Below are 20,110 nucleotides of genomic sequence, written 5' to 3'. Positions count from 1 at the left end.
AGGCTGGAGTAATGTTGTAACGTTAGGTAATACAGTAGCTGTGTCCTAATCCAGCGGCCGCATCCTTCGGAGGCTGTATTTGTAGATCGATTGAGTCACAGCGTGTGTTTCAGTATTGACATGAAGGTTAAGGGATCCTCTTTGATCTGATTTGTTTGATAATGATGAAGTACATGGCTAATTATTATATTATGTATACACTATTTATGGTACTTCAATGTGCAAATATTTAGCATGATTTAAAGATAATGTAGGATTTTTGAGCAAGATGTTGTATTTTATATATTTATTTGCTTTGAACCATGGCAATCCTCATCAATCAACTTCACATCATTTTCTGGCTTAATAAATGGCACAAGTGATTGCAATCCCTTTTTCCCTGGTTTGTTTGTGCCTCCATTTAGAACCTTAAATCCATAATGTACATTAATCTGTAAATGGGACAATGGCTCTCTTAAATTAAACAAAACAAAACTAGCCCTTGGAAATACACATACTCCCTCTCCAAAAAAACAATCCAACCTAATCACAAAATTGAATCAATTGGTTTTGTGCTGATTGACATGAATTGTCAATTTTTTTTGTGTTGCTCAACACAACTTTTTTCGTCAGTCAGGAACACATTACGCTACAAAAATAATTAAGGTTTAGGCAACAAAACCACCTAGTTTGGCATTCAACCCAAATTATTGGACATACAGTTAGGTCCATAAATATTTTGACATTGACACAATTTTCATTATTTTGGCTCTGTACACCACCACAATGGATTAGAAATGAAACAATCAAGATTTGCATTAAGTGCAGACTTTCAGCTTTAATTTGAGGGCATTTACATCCAAATCAGGTGAACGGTGTAGGAATTACAACACATTTTATATGTGGCCCCTCCTTTTTAAGGGACCAAAAGTAATTGGACAAACTAACATAATCATCAATGTAATTGTCACTTTTAATACTTGGTTGCAAATCCTTTGCAGTCAATGACAGCCTGAAGTCTGGAACCCATAGACATCACCAGACGCTGGATTTCATCCCTGGTGATGCTCTGCCAGGCCTCTACTGCAACTGTCTTCAGTTCCTGCTTGTTCTTGAAGCATTTTCCCTTCAGTTTTGTCTTCAGCAAGTGAAATGCATGCTCAATTGGATTCAGGTCAGGTGATTGACTTGGCCATTGCAGAACATTCCACTTCTTTGCCTTAAAAAGCTCTTTGGTTGCTTTCGCAGTATGCTTCGGGTCATTGTCCATCTGCACTGTGAAGCGCCGTCCAATGAGTTCTGAAGCATTTGGCTGAATATGAGCAGATAATATTGCCCAAAACACTTCAGAATTCATCCTACTGCTTTTGTCAGCAGTCACATCATCAATAAATACAAGGGAACCAGTTCCATTGGCAGCCATACATGCCCACGCCATAACACTACCTCCACCATGCTTCACTGATGAGGTGGTATGTTTTGGATCATGAGCAGTTCCTTCCCTTCTCCATACTCTTCTCTTCCCATCATTCTGGTACAAGTTGATCTTTGTCTCATCTGTCCATAGGATGTTGTTCCAGAACTGTACAAGCTCTTTTAGATGTTTTTTGGCAAAGTCTAATCTGGTCTTCCTGTTTTTGAGGCTCACCAATGGTTTACATCTTGTGGTGAACCCTCTGTATTTACTCTGGTGAAGTCTTCTCTTGATTGTTGACTTTGACACAGATACGCCTACCTCCTGGAGAGCGTTCTTGATCTGGCCAACTGTTGTGAAGGGGTTTTTCTTCACCAGGGAAATAATTCTTCTGTCATCCACCACAGTTGTTTTCCGTGGTCTTCCAGGTCTTTTGGTGTTGCTGAGCTCACCAGTGCGTTCTTTCTTTTTAAGAATGTACCAAACAGTTGATTTGGCCACACCTAATGTTTTTGCTATCTCTCTGACAGGTTTGTTTCGATTTTTCAGCCTAATGATGGCTTGCTTCACTGATAGTGACAGCTCTTTGGACTTCATATTGAGAGTTGACAGCAACAGATTCCAAACACAAATACCACACTTGAAATGAACTCTAGACCTTTTATCTGCTCCTTGTCAATGAAATAACGAGGGAATAACACACACCTGGCCATGGAACAGCTGAGCAGCCAATTGTCCAATTACTTTTGGTCCCTTAAAAAGGAGGGGCCACATATAAAATGTGTTGTAATTCCTACACCGTTCACCTGATTGGGATGTAAATACCCCCAAATTAAAGCTGAAAGTCTGCACTTAAAGCACATCTTGATTGTTTCATTCAAAATTGTGGTGGTGTACAGAGCCAAAATTATGAAAATTGTGTCAATGTCCAAATATTTATGGACCTAACTGCATTTAAATTTGGACCTGGTGATAGGTTTAAATGGAAAGTCAAGGGATCATCAAAATTGTCACAATTTGTCTTGAGGGGAGTATAAACCTCTACAACAAATTCCATTACCACCCACTGAATAGTTGCAGAGATATGTCTTTCAAAACTACAAATGTGAACCTAGTGGTGGCTCAAGTGGAAAAGTCAGAGGGTGCCGAAAGTCATCAGGATTCATCCTTTGGAGAAGATAGATATCTGTAACAAATGTCATGGCAATCTATCCAGTAATTTAGAATTTTCAGTCTGGACCAAAGTGGCAGATCAACCAATCATGAGACCATTTCTAAGCCACACAGCATATGAACATTATTTTTTTTTTCCTCTTTCTTTTTTTCAGCCATTTCATTTAGACGCATCAGTGCTTAGGGATTACGGAGAATTAGAGTCAGTGTTTTCAATAAACATTTACAAAAGCTTCTTCCACAAAATTGCTTTATTTTAAACACAGTAAAGGATGTAAATAAGACTACAAAATAATAAAAAAAAAACAATAATTCCGTGACACTAAACTACCACAGTATGAATGCAAACAGTGTACAATTAGATGCAAAAAGCATTTTTTTTCAATACTTTTCATTGAAGAAATACAAAGCAAAGCCTTCAAACTTTTTTCAGTTTCTGTAATACTTTTGAAGTTAGACCACCTTAGACACATGCAAAAGTCATACATACACATCTTATACATGCTTTGCCGTGCCCAGTGCAGTGTAGATTACATGTTCTATATCATACAGTATTCATTAATGATAATATAATTCAGGCATGAGGAACAAGTTCTAGTAAATACTGCTGTTGAAATGTTCTTGCCCAAATATAACCTCATAATTCTTTATTCTGTAGAAATGTAATTTGAGCGTTGAGGCGGTACATGTGTTATGAACATTGAAATATATTCAACTCTAAGAAAACATGAAATGTTCCAGACTGAGGACATTAAGTAGCTGTCTGGCAGGTTAGCATTTACCGTTAAGCCCTAAGCCTATTTGTAGGCCTCTCCTCGATTTTTGCAACCCATAGTAAAGAGAGTGATTTTTGTCTAAATATAAGGTGTATTTTAATAGTTTTTATATTTTAGAAAGCTGACCCTTGTGAAATTTGTTGAGATTTGTAAATATCAGTATATATGTTACTGGTTAAGAGAACATTAAGATGGAACACAGCACAAATTGAAATTCTTTATCTCCGATTTAAAATTCATCCAATTTTGATAAGATATTTTTTTTAATGTTGTAGTTGAAAGCTCAAACCTCTCCCAGATCATAGCCCAATGGGTTGAGAGTCTCACTGCACAATGTTTTCTTTGATAAAGTGAAGCATTCAAGAGCTAGAGAGGTTTGAGTGCAGAGATTTCAGCCGAGGTCAACCAAAATGTCATTTGGTTCCAGCTGTTCCATTGTAATTTTATATAGTATATAACTATATATTTCACTTCTTTTATGACTAATAGTGTTCAATCTATCATATGCAGCAGTTTGGCATCATTTAAAGAGCCTGGATCCTCTCTGAGCCTGTTTATGTCTGTCATCCATGGGATTTTCTTGTCTGGCTTCCAGTCCAGGTCTCCTAGCTCAGCCTATGGTTGGTCGATTTCAGTCAATGGACCTTCCTTAGAAGCGTCTGAGTCCACAGAATCTAACAAACCCCTCGTGATTTTGATAGACAGAAGCGTTAGCCAGTAGGGAGTAAAACCGTGGCGCGTCACCTGAAACGTGCGCAAGCGCTCGCCTAAAGTAAATCCCCTCCCCCCACGGTGCCTTTGTTAGACGGGCCCTTGTTTCTGCACGGGGACATTTCAGAGACGCACCAGAAATACGTAGAAATATTGTTGACGGAAATAAGCGGAGATTTACAGCAGAACAACGAAAAGGTAAGGAACTTTGGATGATTTTGAAGAATATTATGCATTGTGTTTCTGGTGTTTGTTTGCTCACAACCTTGTGAGGGTTTACCGGAGAGATGATCTGATGGTAGTTCTGGAATCTGTGTCGAATGCTCATGCTTTTTGCTATCTCGGTTGCCTATGCTAACCGTTAGCTTTGTTATGCTAACTCAGAGAAGAGCGAGTTATGGCTAGAAATACGTGATTTTGTGATAACTCTTTTATTTGCGTACAATATTTGTGTAGAATGGTGTTTGGAGTGTGTAAGAATGTTTTTTTTTCATATTCATAAATACATGCATAAATGGACTTTTTTGGACGGTAAATGCTACAGCGGACCCGAATTTGGGTCCGTCGGGCTTAATGTTGTTAGGGAGAGTTTTATTTTTATCGCTGTGAACAATACATGTTTATTTCATAAGTACCACATGTATTTTTTAGAACTGAAGTTACATTCATGTTATTTCTATTCTTGATCTGCCTTTAATAATTTTGCTGTCCTCTTTTGTTGCAAGGCCACCACATTCTCACTCCACACTCATCAAATACAGATGCTTGGTCAGTGGCTTTAAGCTTCAAACTACAACGCTCTAGGTAAGCTACCATGCCTGACGCAGGTGGGTTTATATTGGAGTTAGTTAAAAGCGTGCTGCATCACCCTGAGGGGGATTGAACAAGCGTCTGTATTTGACGATTTGGGAGTGAGAACAGATTGACCAGGCATTGTTTTACATATTACCTGCTGGTTTAAACTCGTAATGGTTAACAAAAAAACATGTTTAATCAAAAATTAACCAAATAACATGTAAATAGTGTGTGTTTGAATTATGGGTAATGCCTGTAAAAATAGACCAGTGGTGGAAGAAGTACTCAAATACTTAACTGAAGTAAAAGTACTAATACCGTACTGTGAAAATACTCCTCTGTAAGTAAAAGTTCTGTTTTCAAAACCTTACTCATGTAAAAGTATGTATGTATTGTGAGCAATATTTACAAAAAAATATCAAAAGTACGCAGAAAAATGTTCCCCGTCAGTGTTTTCCAATTATGTTTTTGGATTGATATTACTGCTGCATTAATGTGCATGTTGCTTTCTACTGCTGTTAATGTTAAAGGTTGTGCTAATTTCACTCATTTATATCCTGTTAGCTAGTTTAATCTTTACAACTTTAAAATAGCCCTGTTTTCAGTTTTGTAAAGATGCATTTTTCTACTGATCCAAGAGGATTTTGAAAGTGTATTTAACTCAAGAAGTAGGACAATTTTCTCAACACATAAAGGAATACTTCATCCTTCAGTTGATAACAAACGCTCAAAATCAACCTTTTTTGTTTTCACTAGACAGGAAGGGTATGATAAGTTGTTGTGTATTGTAACTAAAGTACACTACAGAGATGTAGTGGAGTAGAAGTTTAAAGTTGCATGACATGGAAATACTAAAGTTAAGTACAAGTACCCTACCTCAAATTTGTACAAAAGTACAGTACTTGAGTTAAATTCCACCACTGGTCTTAGGGAGTGGCCTATATGTTGGTCACTAATAAGTCAGTATGTAAATGCTAACATAACTTCATATTGTCCACTGCTGAGTGTGAGACCTGTGTACATTGAATTTCAATTTGGACAGTAAATTAAATTGTTATTTTCAATCTGTGATGTGCAGCAGGGCTCATTGTTAGCCTTTAGGGCTCTCTCTCTCTTCCTGCATGATAGTTTCAATTTGTTTCCCCAAGCTGGAGAAACATGGTCGCTCCTCGAAGTCGTACGTCCAGCACTGCTTCATCAAACAGTAAACCTGGTGTTACAAAAACAAAAAATGTAATAATCGACAGAGCAAAGAACTATTGATATTTGTGTGGTGTATATAGTTCAACTCACCAATGGTGATTTACAGTGAAATTATCATAATGATACAGCATATTTTTTATAGGTATATGAGAATGCAGGAAAGTGGCAAGGGGGAACATACCTTGGGAGGGCAGTCTGGAGGAGCCGGCAACCTCCAGTTGTTCTTCAGAATATTTTCCAGATGCATTGAAATTGATGGACTCTGCACATAATGTCCAATCTCCTGCATACATAGCTAAAACAATGACATTAAGGAAACATTTAAAAATGGGAAAAAACACAATGATGTTGCAATTTGATGAAATAATTCTTCATCATTTTATAAAATAGAAATATTGTCCATGCATGAATGTATCGACATTAATTAAACCTTCTTACTCTTTTTGGGTTGTAGTTTGTGTCGCAGTAGCAGAAAAGCTCGTGAAGAACGACTCCAAAACTCCAGACATCCGACTTGTGGGAAAATCTGGATTCGTTGATAGACTCTGGAGCGTACCTGCATTAAATGAGTGTATGGTCAGGTGGACCTCCGGGAACTGAAAACTTAAATAGAAGGCTACAGCGAGTAGCCGTTTAGCTTAGCTCAGTGCAAAGACTGGAAACAAGGAACCAGCCCAAGTTTTGCAGATTCTGATTCAACAAACAGCCGGCTTCCGTACAACCCTCCAAAACTGCAGAAAGTCTGCTTTAACATTTTTAATTTAATAATATTTGAGTTTTCAAACATGAGGAACGCTACCAAAAAATGGGGCTCTCTCCAGGCTGCATGACACGGTAGTACTCCTTGTCAAAAGGAATAATCTTGGTCAGCCCAAAATCAGCGATTTTCACCAGCGATTCGCTGGCCACAAGGATATTTCTGGCTGCGAGGTCTCGGTGCACATAACGCAGCGTCTGCAGGTACTCCATCCCCTGTAAAAAGAATAAACAATAAAATAGAAGAAAATGAAAAATTTGGTCCCTTTTATTTCATGCTGTGCAATAAACCTTTGGAACAGGTAGTGAATATTAAGTTGATTAATGGATTCACAAGATAGTATAGGCTCATCCTGCAGAGAGCTGTGGCTTTGACCCTTGAACTCCTTACTGTTGGTTTGAATGTTATGTTTGTAAAGCATGAAAGGTGGTTCCAATTGCTTTCTAGAACATTCCATTCAAGGAATTACCAAAGCAATTTTCAGTTCTTTCTGGATTCAGTGAAATTCCTACATTTCTGCAGGGATTTCTGTCGCAACGTACCAAGAGAAATGACCTTTGCATTTACTATAGGACTATAGGGACAAGTGTGAATTTAAAAACAAAACATCTGGTGAGGATGCCACCTGGGCGCCTCCCTAGGGAGGTGTTCCAGGTACGACCAGCTGGGAGGAGACCCCGAGGGAGGCCCAGGACCAGGTGGAGGGACTATATCTCCAAACTGGCCTGGGAGCGCCTCGGGATCCCCCAGTCAGAGCTGGCTGATGTGGCCCGGGAAAGGGAAGTTTGGGGTCCCCTGCTGGAGCTGTTGCCCCCGCGACCCGATCCCGGATAAGCGGACGAAGATGAATGAATGAATGAACACCGTTTTTTGCCGATTTAGGCATCCACATTTGCTCGCAGTTAGATTGCATACATGTTTAGAAAATGACTCGGTCACAATACTTGAATGCTCAATGTAAAAGTTGCAAGATTTTGTCAGCCAATAATAAATCACAATCAATTCAAACGTAGCTTACTTCTACATTTTGTAGGAGTTGAGCTCATATCTGACTCTTACCTTACAGATCTGAGAAGCAAAAAGCAGCATCCGCCTGGTGTTGACATGTCGGTAACTATTCAAGTAGCCAATAAGGCTGCCATACGGCAGGTACTCCATAACCAAACTCATACTGAGGCGACCTGTGATAAGGCAAATATTAAACGTTTAAATCATTCAGCAGAGGAAAACCTTCCAAACCCCGAAGACAGACACTTCGCATTCCTTTAATCGGCCATAAGTCACTCTGGATCGAGTCAGTTTAGGGTTTTGATTTGAAATGTAATCCTGGATCTTGAAGAGAATGCGTATACTCTAAAGGTACGAAAAAGAAGAAAATAAGTTCACCCAACAACAGTATTTAGTTATTTTGTTGTTTTATCTATTTGTTTTATTTTTGTAATAACCCCAAAATTCACCTGACATTAAACTGACAAACGTATCTAAGGGACCCATTTCATTGTAAAAGATCAGTATTTTTATTTCATATGAATTATGGGATTTCACAATATGCATATATGTGTAGTCTGGGTGTCAAATGTCTAAAAGAATTTCTATTCAAACTAGTAAACAAAATTGTATGAGGAATACAAAGTTACACCGTGTCCTTGGATGCAATGCAAGCAAGCGTTTATCATAGTGTCCTAACTGGCCGCAATTGAAGCTACTTAACGCCACATGCCATTTTCAGATGAACTTTTGTTGGACGCCCTGTTGCTATACATTTCCTGTTGCCTGCATTGAAAGTGCCGCATTGGACAAGGAACAGCTGCTAAGTGTAATTGAAATGAGGAGTTAACTGTAAGATACCTCATGTCACAACAAATACTTAAAAAAAACGGTGGCAGCTAGCTGGAGGGAGATCTAAAGGGCGCAAATTGTTTTTGTTAGGAACATTTATTGTTGTGTGGGATGCTTGCTTTACGTTTATTTAAGTGGAGTAGCCGCATCAATTACCATCTCTAACCTACTTGCCACTGGTTACATTGTATGCCATTTCCAGTAAATATAAAAATATAAAACGCAAGTTTTCTGTTGAAAAAGTTCAGGGATAGCAAGTACTACTCATCCCTTTTTTAAGTGGTTACGTCTCCAGTCTGATCTTGTGTGTACAGCTGATAGATATGTTTACATTATGTAACATAAGTGCATATTTAACTGATTGAGTGGAGAGAGAGAGCATCCAATGTTAGGCGCGATAGTCGAACACTCACATCCAGTTAGGACACAGTGTTATGGCTAATGCGTCTCGTTATATTAGAAAATGTGAGTTCACACATCTATTAAATAGGGATCAAAAACAAACTCTTTCCAAATAGAATATATGAAATTAAAAACACGTATTTTAAATCTAAGCAGCCGAACTGTTTTTTTCCTTGACTTAAGTTGATTATTTTAGTACATTGTGTGCTATGTCTGTAGTGAGTGTTTTTATTACCTGTGCTGTAGCAGACTCCCTTGTATTTGACAATGTAGTCACACTCAAAAATGCTGAGGATGTTGACCTCCTTCTGGAAGTCTTCCAGGGTCGACTTCTTGTTGGGCTGCAGCTTTTTCACAGCAACCAGCTCACCAGTGTTATCGCCCAGTGGGTCATAACGGCAAAGTTCAACGCTGCCAAAGTTTCCCTGAAAAAGTTTTGAGTAACTTAGTTGTCGCTGACATCTAACTCTAATGCAAGAAATCGCTGTCTGTCTGTGGGTATGTCCTTGGCATATCTTGAGAGCCGTTCATTCAATCTACTTCACACGTGGCGGATATATTGTCGGGGACCGAGGGGAGTGTTGTGTCAAATTTGGTGCTATTTGGACATGCAACACATTCAATATTAATAAACTTTGAATACACAAGTGGTAAGGCTCTGTGTAGCAGTGGGGGTGGAGTTTCAGGGCTCTGCAGAGACAAGCATGTCATCCGCATCAGACCTTTACAGGCCGTGGCTAATTGACTGAAGTTCACTTTTGCTGCTGGATATACTAACTTCCCAAGGACCCCAGGGATTGCAGGGAACCCAAGGGCGTGCAGTGCCAAAGTTGGTGCAATTTGGCCAGAAGGTGATCCTCTAACTACAACCTTTCTTTTTCGACCTGTACCTTTGGAACTGTAAAGCTCAGAATAAAAAAAATCCAGACAAATCTAACCATACAAGTCCTGCCGATTTGAGTTTAGATTGATTTTCACCCATTTAAAATTTTGTAAATCAGTTTTTTTCACTGTTCCTCCTACAAATCTTGAGCAATTGTCGTCAAATTGAGTACAGAACATCTCTGGACCGAGCCGGGCCCAGTAGCTTTTCGGATTTCTGATGTTCTGTGTGGTTTTGCTTTTGTCGGGCCCTCAAAAGTTTAAAAAAATATATCACCTGAGTGACCATGACAAATTTGTTGCCATTTGGCCAATTGGTGGCGCTGTCTCAGCATAATGTAATTATAGATCAAGGAACCAATGGGTGATGTCCACTTCTAATATACAGTCTGTGGTCGCCCGCAGCAGGCCTGTACAGGCCGTGGCTCACTAACTGCTGTTCACTTTGCTGGTGGATGCTGGCTATACTAATATTACAACCGATTTCTTTTTCACTTCCCTGGACTCAGTGAGTGCTTCTTGACAACGCTGCAAGCAGATCTTCCGGGGTCCTAGCAATTAGCCCACTCTGAACGGGCACTTGTATCGAATCAGCACAGACTTACTTTCCCCAGAGAGGAGATGAAGCAAAGGTGTCTCTCCTCAAACAAAGTTTGCTCCTGTTGAGCAGGGGTTGAGGTTCTCCGCACAGGGCTCTTTGCAATGGGCTCAGTAGCGTGAAGTATAACATAGTCTGCCATGAAACAAGAAAGCATAAGTAATATTTTTGTTATGTAATTGAATAGCTTTATTCCTTAAAAACACTACCCATTTTTCAGAGGATCGAAGGAAACTGAAAGTTTCTTCTGGGTCAAATGATATATTCTGTATTTTTAAGATATGTGGATTATACTGGCCATATTCATTATCAGCTAAGTAGTGATACGCATGATTACCTGAAGTGCTCAGACTGTTGAGTTGTCGGATGATACTACGACAGGAGGGTCTGAAGTCTGCCTGGTAGTCCATACATTGACTGACAAGATCGGCTAGCTCCGTCCACTGGGAGGGAGGCAGCTGCTGGGAGCTCTCATAAAACTGCCCCTTCTACAGAAAACACGTCAGTAGCTCACATCATTCACTTGTCTGTTTGCCCAAAAGCTTAGATTGTAAACTGTATGTTTGCTTTTGAGAACATTCCCACAGTTTTAATCCCATAAGCGCTTCACACTGTCAATACATTTTGCTTTTTCTGAACTAGTACTAGTCACTTAGACTCACATGCAGTTTATTTAATGGACAGTACTTTGACAACCTGTTTTTTGACTAATCAGGAAAGAAGTGTGAGTACCTTGTCCAAGTCCCACCCTCGCAGCGGAGTGGTCCCACTGTTGAAGATTTCCCACACAGTGGCACCAAAGCTCCACTTATCACAATCCAGAGTCAGGTTGTCTGGGTCGTCCAGCAGTTCAGGGGCCACCCAGGGGATCCTGTCCAGGATCACTAAACAAATGCATATTCATACACACATGACTAATGCACAAGGACAGGGTATCATATTTCAAATGTGTTACACTTACAAAGTTATTTTGTTTATGTAATAAAGTCGTATTTCTCAGGTATCTCTTTTCTCTTCTTACTCTTCTATACAATATTTGTTTTACTAAAAATAGACCTGATGGTGTCAGACATGGTTACAGGGGGATTGGAAAACCCTCCTTGATTTACCGTCCTTGCCCAGCATGGGGACACTGATGCCCGGGTCGCTCAGCTTGATGAAAGGAGTACTGCCCTGCGACGGGTCATCTTCTCTGGCCAGCAGCAGATTTTTGGCGCAAATATTTCCATGCACAATATTCTTTTCTTCCTGCAAGAAAGTTACATGTTAATGTTGACTCATTTGCATGTAACTGCATTGTCATTACTTTTGTAAGATCTGGTGTTAATACCCTAAATTAGAATTTATCTTACCAGAAAGTTGAGGGCAGACGCAAGCTGTTTGGCTACGTCAAGTTTCCAGCTCACTGACACAGATCTCCTTCTCTTCAAGTAAAGGTCAAGGGCCCCATACTCAACAAACTCCTGCACCATGATGTCTGTAAGGTACAGTGAGGTTTGTTTCTACAGCTGTACTTCAAACTAAACACGGGGTCAGAAATGCTCACCCACTGACAAGCAGAGTCAGAGACAAATGAGGATTTCTTCTGAAGTTTATTATTTTGCTCAACATGAAGAGAATTATTTAATGTTTCCATGAATTTATTGTTCTTTGTTGTTTACAGATCAGGAACAAAGCCTGCAAATGCTTTCTAACTTAGCCAAAGTTAACCAAAAACAATTGGATTTCACTCTCACTTTGTACTGATACCTTTACATTATTCACGGAACATTAACACATCTAGAAAACATGAAGAACATTAGCTTCTTGAAGCTGATAGGAAAACAGTAAATGAACTGTAGCAAATAAAGGGATAATGTGGAAGGTTCTGCAGTTTGGTTTGAACTTACTTTTGACTCCATGAACACTAACACCATAGACAAGGAGGAGGTGTTTGTGTGAAATTTGACTCATCAAGCTGGCAGCTTCAAAGAATGACTGAGAGAACAAAAAAAACAGCATGTGTATGATGTCAAAAGGAATTTGTTATATCTACGAGTAATTCACAAAAATAGTTATGAATAATAATGTTTTTCAGAAGAAACTCACCTCCCAGCAGTTTTTATGAACTATGTCAAGCTCTTTCAGGAAAACAGGTGTCACGTATTTCTCCCCATCACGAATGTCTGTTTTGTAGCCTTTGAAATTTCGAGTGAAGGATCCCTGTCCAAGGCTTTCACCCTAAAATATAAAACACATGGAGAAATTAATTAATAAATACATCAATCATAATTAACATGAAGTACCTTTCATATTAGTTTGACTAACGTATTGTAGTGGTCGCAGTAGTAGCAGCATTTGTCGCATAAAAGTAGTTGTTATGGTGGTTGAATTTCTTGGAGCAGCAGTGGTAATAGTGCGGTAGAAAAACTGGAAAATGCAGTTGTAAAAGTAATGTTGATGCCAATTAAGTGGAAGGCTAGTATTGATATTCATATTAGTGGTACTAAAATAACAGGCTTGTTTCAGTTGGCGTCATGTCTTCACACTCACCAATTTCAGGTCTTCATATTTGATCATGTGAAATTGGATGTGACTGAATTTGTTCCTTTGAGGTGTTGGAGACCCTTGAGCTTCTACAGAGCTGCTGTGGCGTATGATGATCAGATTAGTGAGCTCTGTTGGAAAGGCAGAAAACATGTTCATTGTTATCTAGTCTGTGAAGGTTGGAAATCAGAAGGCACATATAAAAATTTAAGTGTTAAGTTGAAACAGAATTATTAGAGAATGTTGTTAAAGTTCTCTTAATATTTTTGTATTTAGTTTTGGTGCGGTACATAAGACTTTGACATAAGTCAACCTGCCTGTGTAAATTCTGAAAATAACAAAGAGTATGTGCTGTGTGTGTGTGTGTGTGTGTGTGTGTGTGTGTGTGTGTGTGTGTGTGTGTGTGTGTGTGTGTGTGTGTAGTAATTTCATCATATCTTGGAAAACACACCTTTGTGTTTGGGTGGACAGCAGCGGGCCAACTTGACAGGCACTTCAGCCAGTAGAAGCTTGTTGTGTTGGTAATAGCTGGTGAGCTCTTTCAGGCTGGTAAATGATTTCTGGACTCCAGGAAGATTGTAGCGCTCATTCTTAATTATGAGACAGTCTTTATAGTCAAGTCCAAGTGGAGTCTGCAGAAATATAAATGTTACATCGAACCTTTTAATGAAGAGGTTGTTAGAAAGAGTGCAAAAGTAGTTACTTTAAAAAAAAATTGTCGGGGAAGGGGAACATGAGAATTACTTTTGCAGACATTTGAGTATGCAGAAATTTCTCTCAAGTGTATTTCTGTTCAGAAAAACAAGTGCATCATCTGCATAGAGATAAACTTTTATGAAACAAACTGAGACCTGTGTTTTACAGAAACAACACTTGCAATCACAAGTTGTTGTTTATTTAATTAATGTTATTGTGCAAAGCTTGTCACATACTATAGTTAAAGGGCTTTTTTTGTCATCAAAAATGTCTGTACTAAACACATGCACAGACATAACTAGTAAATGACCTCCTCTGAGTAAATTCTAAATCAGTATTTTTCTATGTCTATTATGTTGCTTCAACAAGAACCTTTACCTGAACACAAACAGTGAGGAAGAAGTTGTCATAGTTCCTGGGACTCTGCCGGAGAAGGAATGTCCCGCCTTTAAATCCAGACTTTTTCAACTTGTTGACTGCAAACTCTGATCTGATAAAACAAGATATAAGGGAAATATGTCAAACAAGTGCATGTTAATGGTGGTATTTGATTCAATATTTATCAAAATGACTCACGTGATTGGGCCATGACAATGGTTTTTGATCCCCTCCAGAACACTTGGAGGGGCAATGTTTTGACAGAAGTAGTGGCTAGAGTCTGTGGTTAGTCTGAAGTAGCCATCAACAAGAGACACAAATGAAAGTGCTTCCTTGAGACTCTTGAAGTTGGCTTCCTGTTGTGGAAATAAAGAATAAATAGACCTAATCTTTTGTATAAAATAAAAATGGTCAAATCTGAAGAAAAAAAATACAATTATCAGAGAATAATAATTGGGGAAATGTTGAATGTAAAATATGTCCTTTACCAAGCATCTGTCATCTTTTCGAGTTATTGTCACCATCCTGCTGTCTTGGGGAACTTGCTCATGGCATACCCTCTTTATACCAATGTCGATGATTTCTTTGAAATCACAGAAGGTGTGCCACTCCAAAAAAAACAACAACAAAATTATTTAACAACATCACTTAACTTGGGGGTGGGGTGTATGACCACTGGAGAGTGTTGGATTACATTTTGCAGATAGATACTAAATCAAAGACAAAACCTTGGGTTTGCCAGTTTAAAGCAGTGGCACAGTAGCATGAGCCTCCGCAGATGGCATTTGAGCTACGAGCACAATCAAAGGCGTTTATCTTCAACGCACTGTTTGTTGCATTATTCTCCGAAATGCCAGAGGGCATAAAATTAAAATGTACTGTGACAAAGCACGAGGACAATGAGCGTAAATGGCAAAATGCCATAAACCAACCTCTGCAAAGCCGTGGAGGAATTATTAACTGTAAACTCATATTTCAGATTCATGGACTACTTTATTGTCTTTATTTAAGCTCTGTAAAATAAAATATTAAATGAATTATAAAGAAATGAAGATTGACTATCATATAAACAATACAATTTGGCTGCATAATATGTACTCAAATGCATCTTTTAAGACCTCTTATTTCTAAAGCATTAAAAAATGTATTGGACTTCTTTGTCAAAGTGCTTTTATTGGTGCTTTTATCAGTGAACTATTTGCGGAAAGCTCTGATTATACGCACCATGCCTAATTACAAATATTAAGAGGTGCTTGACCAAGCAGCGCGTCAATTCGCAGAGCTTTCGCACACCACGTCGCAATGTGGTTGCTGGCTTGCGCACCTTGCCATCACTACGGCGAGTATAAACAAAGCTTAACTAACTACAATGCCTCCTTACCACCCAATCTTAAGTTGAACTTGTTCTTACCAATGCCCCATCGGGATGAGAACTTCCACTGATTTCAATTCCACTTTCCCAAGTGACCCTTACGAGAGAGAAAGTTGACTGTGATTGGGAGGAAGAAGGATTAACTTGGAAGGTTTCGCTTCCCAGAGAGGGCACGATCCCAGCCAGTTCAATCAGGTACTTCAGCTTCAAGCTGCACTCATCTACTGAGGAGTTGCCAAGCTTCTTTAAGAAACGCTTGAGGGTGTTTCGGATTCGATAACGTTCCAGGCGGTTTCGTCTCTGGATGTCATGGCGATGTGACATAGGAAGGCATGATTTGTAGCTGAAAGATGAAGATAATTATGTCGTTGTAATGACTGCAAACTACAACAAATAATTTGAATAGAAATGTATGAAAGTCATATTTCTGAAAGAGAAAAATTGTATTCTATAAACTTCTTTGTTGTTGTAAACTTTAAATGGTGATGCCTGTTTTTGGCAAAACAAAACATTTTCCAAATGTCAATACCTGACAGTCTTGCAGAGCTCTCTTACACTCTGATTGCGCTCTTTGGCCATTCTCCACAAGTCCAACACAGCAAGGCCAAGGCATTCCTCTTGAGCACTCAAAGGTGGACACACTCCTGCTTCACTTGCAATAAAGTCACTTCGCAACTATGTACCAAAAGAAAATCAGTGAGGACAGTCTTTAATATATGGTCAATACATGCAACCATTTCTGTCATGTACTGTTTTACACTTACATATTTAAAACAAGTGACACTTTTGATGCATTTTTTTGCACCATATAAAAGTAAGTTTTTGTACTTTCTCTATTTATAAGGTATTTCAGGAGGATGTCTTGAATATTATGCCAGTGTCTCTAATTGAATGTGAAGATTTATCCAAGCAACGTATGGATAAATGTCAATTAGACACAAAGAAGAATATTGGTGGTATATATCCCAAAAAATTATAAATACTGATATAGATATGAAATGTATTAATTTAGAAAACAATATATAATTAAATCATGTATGTCAGAGAGCCAATAAAATAAATGTTTTTAAATGTTTTATACTTCACCTGAGTAAAGAGATAATCAATGACCCTGCCGTCAAACACTGGACTGATTCTGTCTCTGGTCAAACTGTAGCGGTATGATGATCCTGGTCCTTGTCCAAACCAGTTTCCAAAGAAAAACCTGTACACCAAAAATTAGTCCATTGTACAGCTTGACATGACATTATTTCTAACCGAGTTAATTTATCAAATTATACATATTGACTTACATTAAGTTTGCTGGTTTGAACATGATACATTAATTACCTTAACATAGCATAATGTACTCTCATTTCTGAAGTTAATGAGCGTGATGCTTCAATTATTTTTCACCTACCTGACTCTAAAATGAACTTGTACATTTTCGTCTGTGTTGAACATGTGCGATGGAGGATACCAAAATGAGAGATCCGCAGATGCCAAACCAAAAACACTTTGGTACACTGGTAAGATTCCTGGATAAAGACACATTTATCATCATAGACCAGTCGATGATATAATGACTTCCCTTGCAATTCATTTTTTGCACAGTTTTGTGGTGAGAAGCCTTCAGTCAGACCCATGTTTTGCCAGTAAAAACTTACCACACTTTTTGCCTGCTTGGATGCAGACATTTTCAGCAGAGATTTGGCCAGATGAAATGTGTATTGTTGTTGCATCCTTTGTGGCTGGTAGGAAGTAGAGATGTACTTGTAAACTGGGACCATTGCTAGACCTGGACCTTTGGCTGCCACCTCGGTCTCTGATCACCAGAGGTGCTGACTCCTCCTCACTGAGATCCATGGGTACTTCTGAGGACCAAATCAACAGAGTTGTCTTATTATTATGGGTCTATATATATATAATTTTCAGACAGCTAACTGATTGGCAGGAAACTGATTGTGGTGACATCATTTTAGCAGTTTGAAATGGAAATGAAGTCATTGGAGATTCTTGAAAAATTATATAACCCTCTATTTTTGAGGTAATGTCAGTTGAGTCACTGCTTAATATTGATAAAAATATCCAAAAGTTTATGAAACAATATTTATTTGTGTAGTAGTTTGTTAAAAGTTGCATCATCTCTGCCCACAGGAAGTAATACCACTATAAAACTGAAATCAAAGCAAAAGGAAAATGTAAATGAAACAGCATCAAGGGAGTGCTCTGTGGACTTATATTAGTCCTCATTTGCCACTTTCATAATAAGTAAAAAATAAGTAAGTAAATAATCATCTTAAATAATCATGTGTGTTTGCAGCTCTTCACTATTTCTCAGAGTTAAATAGTTTTGATCTACTGGCTACAGTCAGCCAGTAACTATTTGTTTTCTGGGCCAGGGGATCATCAGTCGTGTGTGTGGGTGTGTCCGTTTAGAAAACATGCACCTCTGTGTCGGTCCACGGTTAATCTCACATTCTGCTGCAGCAAACTGCATACTGTTTTGGGTGCCCAGTTATTGCTGCGTGCTCAAGGACTTCCTATGTTTGCGATGACTCACACATCCTCAAAACACCCTTTATTGCTTGTTTTTTATACTTCCATTGACTACCTGCTGACTCCTCACTCACTACTCTTAATCGACCCCAGGCCAGTAGGGACCGCTACTCTGCACCCACAGGGGGAGGATAACAGTATCTGGTGTGTTTGGCTAACAACTAACAGAACTGCCAGTACACTCGATGTGCATCTTTCTAGTTAACAATATACTTTTTTGTTTGTTTGTTTGATTCTTAATTATGGAAAAGCAAATACATAATGTAAAAGCTGAAAGCTAAATCAGATGTTCTTGTGTGTCTCATGTCACGGTTTTCCAAATGTTAGTGGTGAAAAAGGTATTAATTAATTAATTAATGGACAATGTGTATTATACGGCCAGAAGTTTAGTGTAAAACATAAAAAAAAATTAACTAACATCATCAACAGAAGTTGAAGAGGTGTTGATTTTATGTCAAAAATGTCTAGTATTGTATTGCAGAGATATCTACTGAAATGAACATGCTGACTGACTAGCCCATACTGTCATGTTATACCACTTGTTCCTTGAGAGGCAATGGTAAGTCACTGTAGCTAGTGTCTGCCTTGAGTCCAAAGAACAAAGACCTAGACCTAACCTGCAGGCTCTCAAAAGTTGAAAGTAGCATAGTTTTATAGTATTATAGTAGCATTCTGCAACACTGTAAAAGTCATCGAGTGATTTATTTAAGCATCATTTAGCCACGACAGGTTTGCTGAACTGATACAAATTGACATAGTTTTTGTTGTATAACTTGCATCATTGGTAGTTATTGATATAAGAAAATGTGATTCAGAGTCATGTTCCCCACCCACAATTTATGAGCAAGTCTAAAAAAACCTAGTCACTAAAAACAATTACTTTTATGGGATGTATCATAATGTTTACAGTATGTAAAATGTCATGTCTAAAACGTTGTACATTGGTATATAAAGGTTTTTGAGTTATTGTATGTGGAGAATTCCCATGACTTCAAATTATGTTTTGAAATGTCAGACGTAGATTTGTGGGGATTCCCGTTCTATCACAATGACAACGTTCTGCTGTAGCAGAATCAGGAACACAGTAAACTTCATAATACTCTTTAATAATACACAATAGTGTTTCACATTTCCATTGTTGGCTTTCAAATACTTTACTTTGATAACAATACAGATCTGATTACCTCCATTTGGCAAATCATTAACACAAGCAAGTTTACATATGAATTATAACAGACGGTAGTAGTTGAATGGAAGTTAAAAAAAATAGCTACAGGCGGAGCTAAAACTTAGAAGCACATTCTCCACTGTGTATTATGGTTCCTTATGATATATATATATAAAATGAAACTGACCTTTTACATTTGTACAGCAAATGTTCTCTTGTCGATCATTTGTTCCTGTAAAACAGGACTTTCTTCTTTGAATTCTCCGTTTATGCTGTACGTGTGTGTGTGTGTGTGTGTGTGTGTGTGTGTGTGTGTGTGTGCGCGCGTCTGACAGGAAGTTCAATAGGATTTCCTGATTAACATAAGCACATGCGACACTAACAAGTTTCTTGTCATCTCTGCCTAGCCATCTTCATCCTACTTATTACAAATAACAAAACACTTCACTTCTCAGAATAATTGGATTTTAAATATCGTCACCTTGTTAAAATAATCGCCTAAGTCATTTTTTCAAGTTTTTCAGGAAACACAAAAAACTGAGCCATATGTTCAATATATGATATTTTTTTTATTATTTTACTCAACAAGGTTATGATAACATATCACTATTAACATACTAATAACAATGTATGTAATTTTTGTAACATGAGAAAAAAAATGACTTAGGCAAATTTTTTAACATGCCTGTGTGACTTAAGCAATTTAACACCTTTAATTCTCTCAACAATAAAGCATAACAAACTCACTAACTTAACATAATGCTGAGGAGGCATGTGCATCTCCTCACTTCTCCTTCCAGCTCTACTTTGCTGGGTTCTTGACTGATGCCTATTAATGTGGCAAATTGTCAAAGAAGTGATGACACTCAACAGGCATGACGTGTTTCATTGACTGGAGGTCCT

General features: G+C 38.3%; 1 protein-coding gene across 1 annotated transcript; it reads right to left on the bottom strand.

The window, feature by feature from the left end:
- Window positions 1-2,799: 2,799 nt before the first annotated feature.
- Window positions 2,800-19,500, bottom strand: jak3 (Janus kinase 3 (a protein tyrosine kinase, leukocyte)). Its single transcript, XM_068707530.1, has 24 exons — window positions 19,395-19,500; window positions 17,148-17,354; window positions 16,901-17,018; window positions 16,588-16,705; window positions 16,031-16,176; window positions 15,541-15,844; window positions 14,618-14,737; window positions 14,328-14,485; window positions 14,130-14,241; window positions 13,507-13,687; window positions 13,062-13,186; window positions 12,618-12,749; window positions 12,419-12,506; window positions 11,882-12,006; window positions 11,639-11,777; window positions 11,262-11,413; window positions 10,867-11,017; window positions 10,537-10,664; window positions 9,285-9,474; window positions 7,868-7,989; window positions 6,851-7,023; window positions 6,490-6,607; window positions 6,233-6,346; window positions 2,800-6,058 (listed from the first exon to the last, which is right to left on the bottom strand). The coding sequence occupies exons 2-24, from the start codon at window positions 17,344-17,346 to the stop codon at window positions 5,939-5,941; spliced, it is 3,333 nt and encodes a 1,110-aa protein (XP_068563631.1). The 5' UTR covers window positions 17,347-17,354; window positions 19,395-19,500; the 3' UTR covers window positions 2,800-5,938.
- Between the last annotated feature and the right edge of the window lie 610 nt (window positions 19,501-20,110).

This window comes from Cebidichthys violaceus, unplaced genomic scaffold, assembly GCF_023349555.1.
Source record: "Cebidichthys violaceus isolate CVI_PGR_0920_01 unplaced genomic scaffold, fCebVio1.0.p SCAF_13, whole genome shotgun sequence".
NCBI lineage: Eukaryota > Metazoa > Chordata > Actinopteri > Perciformes > Stichaeidae > Cebidichthys > Cebidichthys violaceus.
This window is presented reverse-complemented; position numbering and strand designations above follow the sequence as displayed.

Excerpts from the sequence above, each read along its gene's own strand:
- jak3 (XM_068707530.1), bottom strand. The coding sequence starts at position 17,346 with ATGGATCTCAGTGAGGAGGAGTCAGCACCTCTGGTGATCAGAGACCGA. Across the intron at positions 15,845-16,030 it reads GAGCTCTGCAAGACTGTCAG|CTACAAATCATGCCTTCCTA; the intron begins GTATTGACATTT and ends TTCATCTTTCAG. Across the intron at positions 7,990-9,284 it reads GGGAGTCTGCTACAGCACAG|GTCGCCTCAGTATGAGTTTG; the intron begins GTAATAAAAACA and ends GCCTTATCACAG.